Source organism: Eurypyga helias, unplaced genomic scaffold, assembly GCF_000690775.1.
Source record: "Eurypyga helias isolate BGI_N326 unplaced genomic scaffold, ASM69077v1 scaffold41134, whole genome shotgun sequence".
Lineage (NCBI taxonomy): Eukaryota > Metazoa > Chordata > Aves > Eurypygiformes > Eurypygidae > Eurypyga > Eurypyga helias.
In genome coordinates this window covers 14464-25754 of record NW_010245344.1, presented here as the reverse complement: position 1 = coordinate 25754, position 11291 = coordinate 14464, and the positions used below count along the sequence as shown (strand labels likewise).

General features: G+C 41.9%; 1 protein-coding gene across 1 annotated transcript in view; it reads right to left on the bottom strand.

Moving 5' to 3' along the window:
- LOC104508404 (fibronectin type-III domain-containing protein 3a-like) overlaps window positions 1-9690 on the bottom strand; it is a gene marked incomplete at its 3' end in the record, with an annotated part of 27116 nt that extends 17426 nt beyond the window's left edge. The window contains exons 1-3 of the mRNA XM_010150014.1: window positions 9595-9690; window positions 3574-3649; window positions 2399-2475 (exon numbers count right to left, since the gene is read on the bottom strand). Of these exons, the coding sequence (XP_010148316.1) occupies window positions 2399-2475; window positions 3574-3649; window positions 9595-9690 (249 nt within the window). The remainder of the gene's footprint in view (window positions 1-2398; window positions 2476-3573; window positions 3650-9594) is intronic.
- Between the last annotated feature and the right edge of the window lie 1601 nt (window positions 9691-11291).

The window sequence follows — 11291 nt, the reverse complement described above, 5'->3', positions numbered from 1 at the left end:
TCTTAGACTGGTTTAAAATTAGTCTGCAGCTTTATGCCTCCTTCCTTCTACACCAGTCATCTCCTCCGAGCTGCATTTAAAAATGCAGATCATGAATGCTATTAGGCAGGGCCTTAAAATGCTTCAGTATTAACAGAGGTGGATCATGCAGTCAGCAGAAAATATCAGCCGTGGATGCAAGGGGAGGGTGTGCATTCCAGCTGCAGGCTGGTAACAAAACTGAGATGCAAATAAAGGGTTTTTTTAATGCAATCTCTAAAGTAAACTATACAAAATAAAAACTGCTCTTAGAAGATTTTTATTTATACTTTCAGGCACTTACACAAAAGCAGGCCATATGTTTTATCCTGTTAGCTCCTTCAAGATCCTCTCTTATATCATGTTTGGTTTGGCCGTAAGAAATCACTGTAGCGTTTCCTTGTTGGCCAAGGAGGCACTGTGGATGCCGAAATATTGCTTTTGCCAAAAGTACATTTTTAAAAGCTTCTCAGCAGAAAACAGAGCAAGCTAATGAGAAATTAAGGAAAACAGAATGTGTCCACTCACAAACTGCAATGACAAAATTCAGCTTGAGACGACCTCCAAGTCAGCTGCGCAATTAGCAATTCTTAACAGACTTCAAATGGAAGGAAAAAAAAATTACAAGGCAAAGTCACTTAAGACCAAGCTTACACTGAACACGCTGTTCCGAAAACAACGTGGGGGGCTTTTTGGTTCATCAGCAGGACTGAAGACACCACTTGAACTCCATTGCACTGCGTTATGATTGTGACACACGCCGTAACACACACAGGTCAAAGCGCGCAGGTGGCTACGGTAACTGTACGTATCTGCTAAGCAAGAGTCCAGGCCTCCGTTTTGGGTAGAAGGGATGCATTAACACAACTGGACTTTTACATGATTTTACAGTCCGAGGTTGCAATCTCCCCATTATTCCACCACTGAATCACTTTGTTCCACTTATGCAGAACCCAACCTAATATCTTCAGGCTCTGCCAGGCACTTTTAGGGGGCAGAAAGTTAAAGTCTCATCTGCTAACAAGATCAGTCTAAGTAGCTCAAGCCCTGATTTAAAGTTGGTTTCAAACGCCTATCCCTGTCATAAAGGCCAAGGGAAAACACCACCAAACCAAACCCCCCAGCTTCCTGTGACAGCAAACACAGAACAAATGCATTTTCAGTTTGTACGCCTCAGCGTTTGCCAGTGCTTTGCATACAGTTTGCACCAAAGACTCCATTTCAGATTGATGCATGAATTATCTGGAGGATCTTCCTTCAGGGTCTGCATGAAAGTACCTACTTACAATAGCAGAAGCACAAACTGCAGAGGCACCTGCATGCAAAGAGACAACTGCCTGGGCAACTCAAGAACATACCGTTACAAGGTTTTCAAGCCTACTCGGAAAACTAATTCTGAACATCACCAGAAAATGAGAATCCTAACCTATGCCATTTAAACACTTGCTTTTAATTACTTCCCTTTAAAACTCCATTAATTTAAAAGTAAATCAACGCGGTAACTTCAAGTATCTCCGATAAGAGTTCAACTACCACAGGCAGGTCTGATAGGCTACGACTTAACAACGCAGAGGAGTAGAAAACCAGTGAGAATGGAAAAGTGAAGCTGGGAGAGAAGCCCAGAGTCCTGCTCATTTCACAGGCACGTGTCACTAGCACTGACACTCGTCTTCACACTTCTGCTGTAACAGTGGAGTGTTTTGCTGAATGGTAAGGAGATGAGAGCTGGTGAGGAAAGGGGCACTGCAAACTTCAATGAATACAGTTGCATCAAAATAGAAATATCTGAATTCAGACATTAAAGAGAAGTTATCTTATATCATCCAGGGAGAAAAAAAAAAGACCTTAGGGATGAAAGAGAGAATGATACTGGTATATGACCCATATAACCTCAATTGAAGAAACAGGAGTATGCGTGAGACACGTTCAACTCTGAAGCTGCCCCCTGGCTGTGTTCCCATCAGCCTGTTTCTAGCAGAGCTAAGCACTGTCTATGCTCATCAGTCCACTGACACGTAGCAGGCTGCTGTCAACTGTGACTCTTCATGTGACCCAGGCACCTTGAAAACGTGTCTGATCACAAATCAGGACGTGGATCCTGTTAATGGAGCTCAACAGACAGCCAAATCGGAGGCGTCTCACTAAAGCAATCTTTTACTGCCCTGTAGTCGCACTAAAGTCCTGAAAACCAGATAAAATTTTACTAAGCGAGCAAAAGGTGCTAGAGCCTACAATAAAATGAGTTAAAGACTTGGTAAGTTCACTGGAAAAAATCTGGGAAGTGCTTTTAACAACTGTTCCAGATAAAACAGTCAATAGCCATCCTGTTAAAAGCCACACCCACATACACGTTGCAATATAAGAATAAATTCAAGTTTACCTGAGATACATAACCCGGAGGCACAAATATAGGCGGCATAGAACCATTTGGTGACATCATAGGAACATGTGCTGGACCTGGGAAGGAACAAGGTGCCATTTTTTAACAAACAAGGCTTTTACAAACTCGAGGTACCTTTTTGTCAAAGGCGGAGGCTCACGCTGGTGTCTGAACAGTCATCAACTGCATCCAACTCTGTATTTATGGAACTACTTTTAGACAAGCAGATTTAGAAGCAAGGATTAAACATTCCAATTGGAAAGTCAGTTAGGAGAGAAACTTAATCAAGACTGTGAGGTGAAAAAAATAAAAGTGACTGTACCATGTTTCCATCAGGAAAAATGATGCAATTTATGTCACCGATGGGTAACTCACATTCAAAATACACACGATTTTACAACCGTCAGGATGCATTCAGAATTTTAGATAATATTGCTGAATGCAGGTATGGCTGTACATTTATTCTACAGAAAGCACAGATTAGATTTATCCCAATGACCAACAGTATTTCTTTAATTGTACAAAAATCAGCATAGATAAATTTTAGTTCAAAAAAATAAGAACACACTATTTTCCACATCCAGCTAAAAGAAAGTATTCCTGTCTGGGATTTGATGAAAGCAGAATGGACACATTTTATATAATGTCATTTGGAATGGTGAAAAATGCTCCCAAAATGGAAGTACTGATAAATTCAACGTGACTTACAGGAGCTATTTTGACCCGACTCAGATTTGCAGTTCTATCGCTTACCCAGAAGGTAAAAAGCAGTTTGTAGCCCCACAGAGAGGGTAGCAAAGCTTCCCACAAGGTCAGCTAATGCCACTACCTTACAGTAAAGCGAGGTCACCCAGCGCCTATTAACATTGCTGAGGCTACTCCAGACTAAATGCCATGTAATTCATGCGTTAAGATTCTGAAGACAGTTATCCAAGGATCATTACAAACACAGCCGAGATGCCAGCCTTTTATCAATCAGCAGCAGAGATGCAGGGAATCTTGGCAGTTTCCCCGTGCTGCCTCATTTATGCTTTAAGTACAAAGTGAAAAATCTGGTTGATTACACTGCATAACATAAAAACACATTTGACATTACAGAAACAAATACTGGTAGCAATTTTGTGGTATTTGGAGAATCAAGATATTTGGATTCGGTACTTCAGTTTGTCCTTTACCTTGAATACACTGAATGTGTCCATCTTCAGTTGTAATTGTAAATGTTTCACCTGGGTTTACCTGTACAAGAATAACCTGTAGAAAGTAAAACACAAAAGAGGAGTTTGGGTTTTTTTTAATTTAAATTTCTAAGCTTTTCTTTTCAGTATTTTCACACTGCTTTTTTCTTCTTTTACTGAAACAATGAATTACCTTACTTTCCAAGCTTTGCCCATGAGATTATTTCAGTTTCAGGGCTAAACTGGCAAAATCAGGACTATAAACACACGTTAAAAAACACGTTTTGCCCAAAAAACTCAGCCATGTTTTTCCACTGAAATCATGCTGGTATGTAGTTTGACAGTATTAAGTTACTTGATAGCATCGGAGGAGATAAAGTGTGCGGTCCTTTGGGGGTGGAAGGAGGACAGAAGAGGTGATAAAGCAGGTCATGCCTACCACCTCTGCTTTACAGCTCCTGGAAAAGCAGGTCTGTCTTCTCACATGCTTGTGTAATCCTGTAGCTATCGAAACACCGCTCACAGTGAGATTCTGCAGGTCCGTTTGGACAGGATCACATACACTATCACATCAGTTCATGTGCACGTGTGCCAGAACAGTTCCTCAGGCAGCCTACAGCATCGTTTCCCTCGTGCTGGGTAACACAAACGATCACCTCATTGTACCCCACTCACAGCACGTGCTTTGGTTTTATTGTAAGGTGACATTACTATAAGAATTTTGCAGTGAGATCCTACTGTATTCCATACGCAGAGGTCTGATTCTTTAGTAAAATGAGGGGTTTGGCCATGAAAGAACTGCACAGTTACACAGTCAAACTTCCACCCTGGTGACAGCTAGCACAGAAAGAAGAAAGGCCAGTGTAAAAGTTTAAATAAAATATATTTGTAAAACTAGCTATGAAACTCAAAAAGTGTAATTTTCTTTCATTCAATTTTTACAAAATATTTAATACTATCCATGGAATGACAATTATATCCAACAGACATGACCTGAAGAGATCACCATGTTATCTAGCCCCTGGTAAAAATGAACTACACGTGACATTTATGAACAAGGCTGTCTATTCTGTGCTGCTGCATCTCCAGTGATGGACTCCCCAGGCGTCTGCACCACAGTTACACTGCCCTCATCACTGCAGATTTCATCATCTCACTTCAACATCCCCTGCTTCAACCTAACCCTTACTCCACGTCTCAACCACCAGCAAAATAAAGAATAAAGCAGCAATGAAAAAAGACTGGTTTTTAGATGCCACACCCTGTATATAAATCCTTTGGGGAATTTTATCCATTCCTTGGCAGACTTTTTTCTCACAGAGCACTACTAAACAGTCATTCCTTATAAGCTGATTAGTCCACCTAAACATAGTACTTTGTACTTGCTCCTAATTTTCTAGATTATCATTTTAGTAATAAAAATAATTTCAGGCTTCCAAGATACTTGCAATTCCTCCCATTTCATATTGGCTGCAGATTTATCTAGCACACCTGCATTCTATTATATTAGTCATTAATAAAAAGATCACCAAAGAGAATGAGACTTAAAAAGACCTTGTGGTCCCTCGTTCATTCTTTGCATTTTTACCAGCTCCACTAGCTTCCAGTACCTGAAGGGGCTACAAGGAAGCTGGGGGGGACTTTTTACAAGGGCCTGTAGTGACAGGACAAGGGGTAACGGGTTTAAATTGAAAGTGGGGAGGTTTAGATTAGATATCAGGAAGAAGTTCTTCCCGGAGAGGGTGGGGAGGCACTGGGACAGGTTGCCCAGAGAAGCTGTGGATGCCCCATCCCTGGAAGTGTTCAAGGCCAGGCTGGATGAGGCTTTGAGCAACCTGGTCTAGTGGAAGGTGTCCCTGCCCATGGCAGGGGGGTTGGAACTGGGTGATCTTTAAGGTCCCTTTCAAGCCAAACCATTCTATGATTCTACTCCTTCCCAAAGCATTTGCCAAGCATCTCATGCCGGCTTTAACCAAAGCACATTTCTCCAGCTAAAACAAAATAAGTGCAAAGACACCCAAGTTTCCCCAAGTTGCAGCTTACGCCTCCCGCTTCCCTCTCCCTCTACTCTTTGGGCGTGCAACTTCTGCACGGAAGGAGACCGAGGGCTGCACAGGTCTGTTCCGTTTACACCACTGTGTGTACGGCAAGGCTCAAAGGAGCAGCCCGCTAACACCGATCCTGCAGCTTCTGCATATTGCTCTGTTAATCTTAGCTTTCATTTTTCAACTGGGGATGCAGAAGCATATATGAAGACAGACCCTGCTCCAGTGAGTTCACAACAGAGACTAATTTTACTTTAGGTAGCTGAGTTGCTTCTGGACATAAGTAAAACACCAAAACCCCCTGAAAAGGCCACTTAGCCAGTCAGGAATATTTATTACAGTTACACGAGAAGGACAGATAGCAGATAATTCTTTTAAAAATGGCCTAATTAAAACACTGAAACATAAGCAGATCTGCCAGTATAAAAGTAAATTTATGACTACACTCTACTGAACTTCTAGGAGTCGAGAGGGAGAAGTACTGTTACTTGTTTACAGAAAACAGACAAGAATGGGCGGGTATGGTCAGAGCACAAAGGAGGAGGAAGGGTTCTGCTGCCAGCAGCAGCTGGGGAAGGACACTGGGGGGGACAGGACTCTCTGGGCAGGTATTAAACCTCACAGCAAGGCTCATCTTGGAGCAAGAAAACAGCAGAGGCAGGAAAGGGATCCTTTTAGAAATTTAGAGCCTCAGATCTTCAGAACAGGTTTCAATTAACTCAAGTTCTCACAAACAGTTCAGGAAACTATTAACTGAACTCAGGGAAAAGGATCACAAGTTAGTGGTGTAATCACAGGGCTGTAGAGCAGTTCAGAGACTGGAATTTCAGGAATGCATGGGGCAATGTCTTAGAGGAATGACTCACTGTAGTTAATGAAGCCAAAGCAGTTCCAGCTACCTTCCACCAAAGAAAATTTCCAGGAAGCGTGAGTGTTTCTAACCAGTCTAAGCCCAGTGAAACACTAGTGCGAGGAGTCACAGGTATGTCACGCGTCACGCACAACCGTTTCAGAACTAGTGGGATCGAGCTATTTCAAAGCACTGGGCAGTGTTTTGCTTTTATCCCTTATTCAGAGACTCGCCGTTGCTGAAGCCTTTTCAGAACAAGAAACCATTCCAGAAAACTTTCAACTTCATGTGAAACCAACCTAATGAGCTGGGTGCTGTATCTGACTGCAGCAATTGGCCAAACAGCACAAGTCTTATTTCTGAAGACAAAATACTCTCTAATTAGCCGATCCTCTATGGCACAGGAAGCAAAATATAAAGTATTTTTATCATCTGCGTGAATAAAGCTCCTAAGGTGACACTCTATTTAATACTCTGTTTAAACTTTCCAGCATGAGACTGTAGCTCAGAAGTCTCCCTACAGAGAAGTGCCACAAACAAGAGCAGCGAGTGTCCGTGTCAGGCGACCAAAGGGTGGCAGCGTGACATGGTTGTTTATACACAGACACACTAGAGTAAGAAATACTGGAAAAAATTAACAGGGAATCACATTCCTGGTCCCATGAAGATTTTCACTAGACAGACTTACTCATTTTTTCCAATATAATTCAGTTACAAGTCTTGGACACTATTCAGCCTTCAAGTCTACTCTTCAAACATCATGTTCCCACGTATTTCCAATATACAACTGTTGTTTATTTTTAACCTCACCTGATAGCAAACAGTCTCCACGAGGTTCCAAAAATTTCAATGACTGCCACCTTCTTTTGTGTCGTTCAACACACACTAGTATTCTACACACTGATCTACACCAAGGCACGCTGTACACATACAGCTATGGAGATGGTCTCCAACTACATCTACTTGATCTCTTTTCCTTGTGGAACACTACGTACGGAATAACCTCACAGCTGGTCAGTGTCTAAGGTTTCACATTGCTAATGCTAGAACTGCAGAACTAGCTTAGAGACTCCATAGCTTTACTCACTTCAAAACAGTCACCATACTTTTCTCTCCAGAGTGTGAGGGAAAAAAACACAGCAGAGTAGAATCATAGAAACATAGAATGGTTTGGGTTGGAAGGGACCTTAAAGATCACCCAGTTCCAACCCCCCTGCCATGGGCAGGGACACCTTCCACTAGACCAGGTTGCTCCAAGCCTCATCCAGCCTGGCCTTGGACACTTCCAGGGATGGGGCATCCACAGCTTCTCTGGGCAACCTGCCCAGTGCTTCATCACCCTCTCCGTGAAGAATTTCTTCCTGATATCTAATCTAAACCTCCCTGATTTCAATTTGTACCCATTACCCCTTGTCCTGTCACTACAGGCCCTTGTAAAAAGTCCATCCCCAGAATCCTTGTAGCCCCTTCAAGCACTGGAAGGCTGCAATAAGGCCTCCCCGAAGCCTTCTCTTCTCCAAGCTGAACACCTCGAATTCTCTCAGCACTCTGAGCATCTTCGTGGTCTCCCCTGGACTCGCTCCAACCGGTCTATATCCTTCTGATGTTGAGGGTTCCACAGCTGGACGCAGCACTCCAGGTGGGGTCTCACAAGAGCAGAGTAGACTTTTTTTCAAAAAAAAAGGCTATTTTTACAAACAAGGGTACTACAATCCTTCCCCATCTGTAACAATCACAAAGTAAAGGATAGCTCATTTAAAACTTTTCAGCATTCATGGTCTATCAGACCCTCAACAACTCACAATTTTGTTGTTGTGCCCTGTTTACCCACTGTACATTCAAACAAGCCAAGATCTTCACTGTTACCCTTCATAATCGTTTCATACCACAGTTATCCTCACGGAAACTTTAATGCGACTTTTCTCTATGGATTGACCCCTTCCTTCCTATTTCAGTTACCATCAGACACTTGAAGGTAGTATATACTGATCAGGCTAAAGCAACATGCAGTTTTGTCCCTTGCTTCAACAACATAATTATTTAACCCTGGGCACACAGAGCTTTCAAATTTGTGTTTTATCATCACAGAATCGTACAACAGCCCAGGTTGGAAGGGCCCTGGAGAGATCACACGGTCCACCCTTTCATGGGGAATGGAGCCTTGATGAGATTATCTAGCACCCTGTCGAATCGCCACTGGTCAACGAGCAGCTACACAGCTATTTGAAACCAACAAAGCAACCAACCTTTTCTCTCCTACCAGGATCCGTCATGTTTGTAGCTGCTAGGCCAGGGGGACAATGCTTCTTAAATTAAGATACAGTGTTAAAATGCCTGTGATATTTCTGAGGGCACTGAAAGTCTATCTCCAAATGACGGGAAGATACCTCAGCGTTTATACTACAAGACATTCAGCTTCGACTGCCAAACAGTAAATCCACTTCACGTTTACAGACAATTCCTACAAGTCTGTGCTTCAGATGGTTTAGTTTTCATTTTTGTCTTTACTGCTTATCATACTAGGTACTTCTGAAGGGTTGTGTACAATAACATTCTAAAGTTTCAACTGAATATACTCAGGTTTCACCACTTCACTGTAATTATTAACGAAGATACTTAATATCCAGAAGCCAAGGTCTTTTTCCTCTTATTTCCCTGCAACAGACTTCTCTGTTTCAAGCAACCACTTGCTAATCTTCACTGATCATTTTACATGAGCTTTAAAATGACATTTCAAAACCTTAGTGCTTTATTAAATCCCTATATTTTTCTTTTCATTCTTTGATTTTGTGGTTTTAATTTTAAAGCACTTACATGCATATAACAAACATTCCTTTTAGCCTGCAACCTTGTCATGTTTCCACTATATTAATGGAATTAATGGAATTATTTTCTTCTCATCAGTAAAAGAGAAGCACAGATACAGAGAGGATCAGTGCTGAGAACGACATGCTTTTCAAACTTTGCAAATCAGCATCATAGTTGCTTTATTTCAAGCCTCCTGCCCTTTCAGCCATCATACAAGTTGTACAACAGTTTGTCTATGGTTGAACTCAACCTCCCTGCTACCACTGCTGGCAGAGCTTTACACAACCTGCATCATGGAAGCGCGAGGGATTTACTTGCCTGTTGGATGCTGTCCCCATTAACCATATGAGGTAGAAGTGGCACTTCATTCAATATAGGCGTCGCTTCTAATGGGGGCGGCTGGTCGGCCATCATGTCTGAAAACCATTCATGGACAACTGCTCACGGGAACCACCTGCTAAACCAAAAAGAGAGCCAGTATTAGATACATCTGTCTCCTCCACCAAGTAATTCTCTACTTCGTTTGCCAACCTCGGTACCAATGTTTCAGAAGAAAAATGCAGCTGTGCCTTCAGGGAATTGGTTTGTGGAGAAGAAAACAACACAAAAATAAATCCAAGCACTTGTGCTATGATACTATCTGAATCCTTCAGTAACAGCAATTTCACACCATTTGAAACCTCAACAGGAAAATATCAGAGTTCAACACTCCCTCAAAGATTTTGAAATTAACTTTTGTCTCCAATTAAACTCAGTTTATATAAAACATCCTCTTCTGGCTTCACTGCACATTTATAAACTTGTACAAACTGAGAGTCTTAAAAAGCATGGAGGGAGGAGATCACATCACATATCCAAGATCATCCAGTTCCAACCCCCCTGCCATGGGCAGGGACACCTTCCACTAGACCAGGCTGCTCAAATTCTTAAATTTGTAGTTACAAATTCTAAGTTCCAAGTCTTATGCCAAATAATTCACATGCAGCATGTACACACATGCAGACTGTGATGGTCAACCCCAAACCGTGCGACTTCTCCAATGTTGCAATCCATCACCAATACAGAAGTCTGACACAGTGAAAACAAAGATGAAGGCAACACAAGAGAGTAGAGTACTTGGTACTCAGTTAAAGACTTTCGTACCATAGAGAACTGCATGTGGAGAAAGCGCGCCATGGTTTTGGGCTTCTAGGGAATAATCTGTAATTACAGTAAGTCAAAATACAATCCAAATGTTAGTGAATTTTCAGTGCACAGTTAATTCAGCATCCATAAAAAGCCCAAGATAACAGGATACAGGAAATGCTGACATTTCCTTCTCCCTTCCCATTACCTCCTATAAACCCAGACAGAAGACAAAATGCAGTTAGGGTAGTCCAATTCATTAAATTAAAAATAAAAAGCAAAATCGAAACAAAGCCCACTGCCCACTGCCAAATCTGTGCATGAACAAGGTCAGTCTATGCACAATGCCAAATCCTTGTTCAGTTCTCTATAAGCAGTATGGAAATGACAGTGATTGGGGGGGAGAAATAATTTCTTCCGGCATTAACTCATTTTGTTGAGAAAGAGTCTAATAAAAGCTGAGATTACAAGGATTTCTCCTGCACTGCCATTACACAGTGAAGAGGCTGGTAGCATTCACTGGTAAAAAACCCATTAATTCTCGTTTGCAAAAGCTTGTCAAAGTAACTGAGAGAATCACACAGCCACAAAATACAGCGTAACAAAACACCCAAGACTGCCAAAGAAACCAGCTCATTCTGCATACCACTTGTTTTCCGGGTCTGCTCCAGGAACAACTTTAAGAGGCCAAGTATGACTGCACAGGTGCAAGGGCTAGACACCACCTCCAAAGTTTAAATTTGTATCAGGTTTGTCCTAAAAATACTTCCCTACCTTAGCATGTTGTTTATTTCCTTAATAATCTTCCTTCCTGTTTGCCAGAAAGAAACAAACTGATTGTGTATAGCTATTCCACTTAAAAATACTTGCATGGTAACACTGCCAGTCAG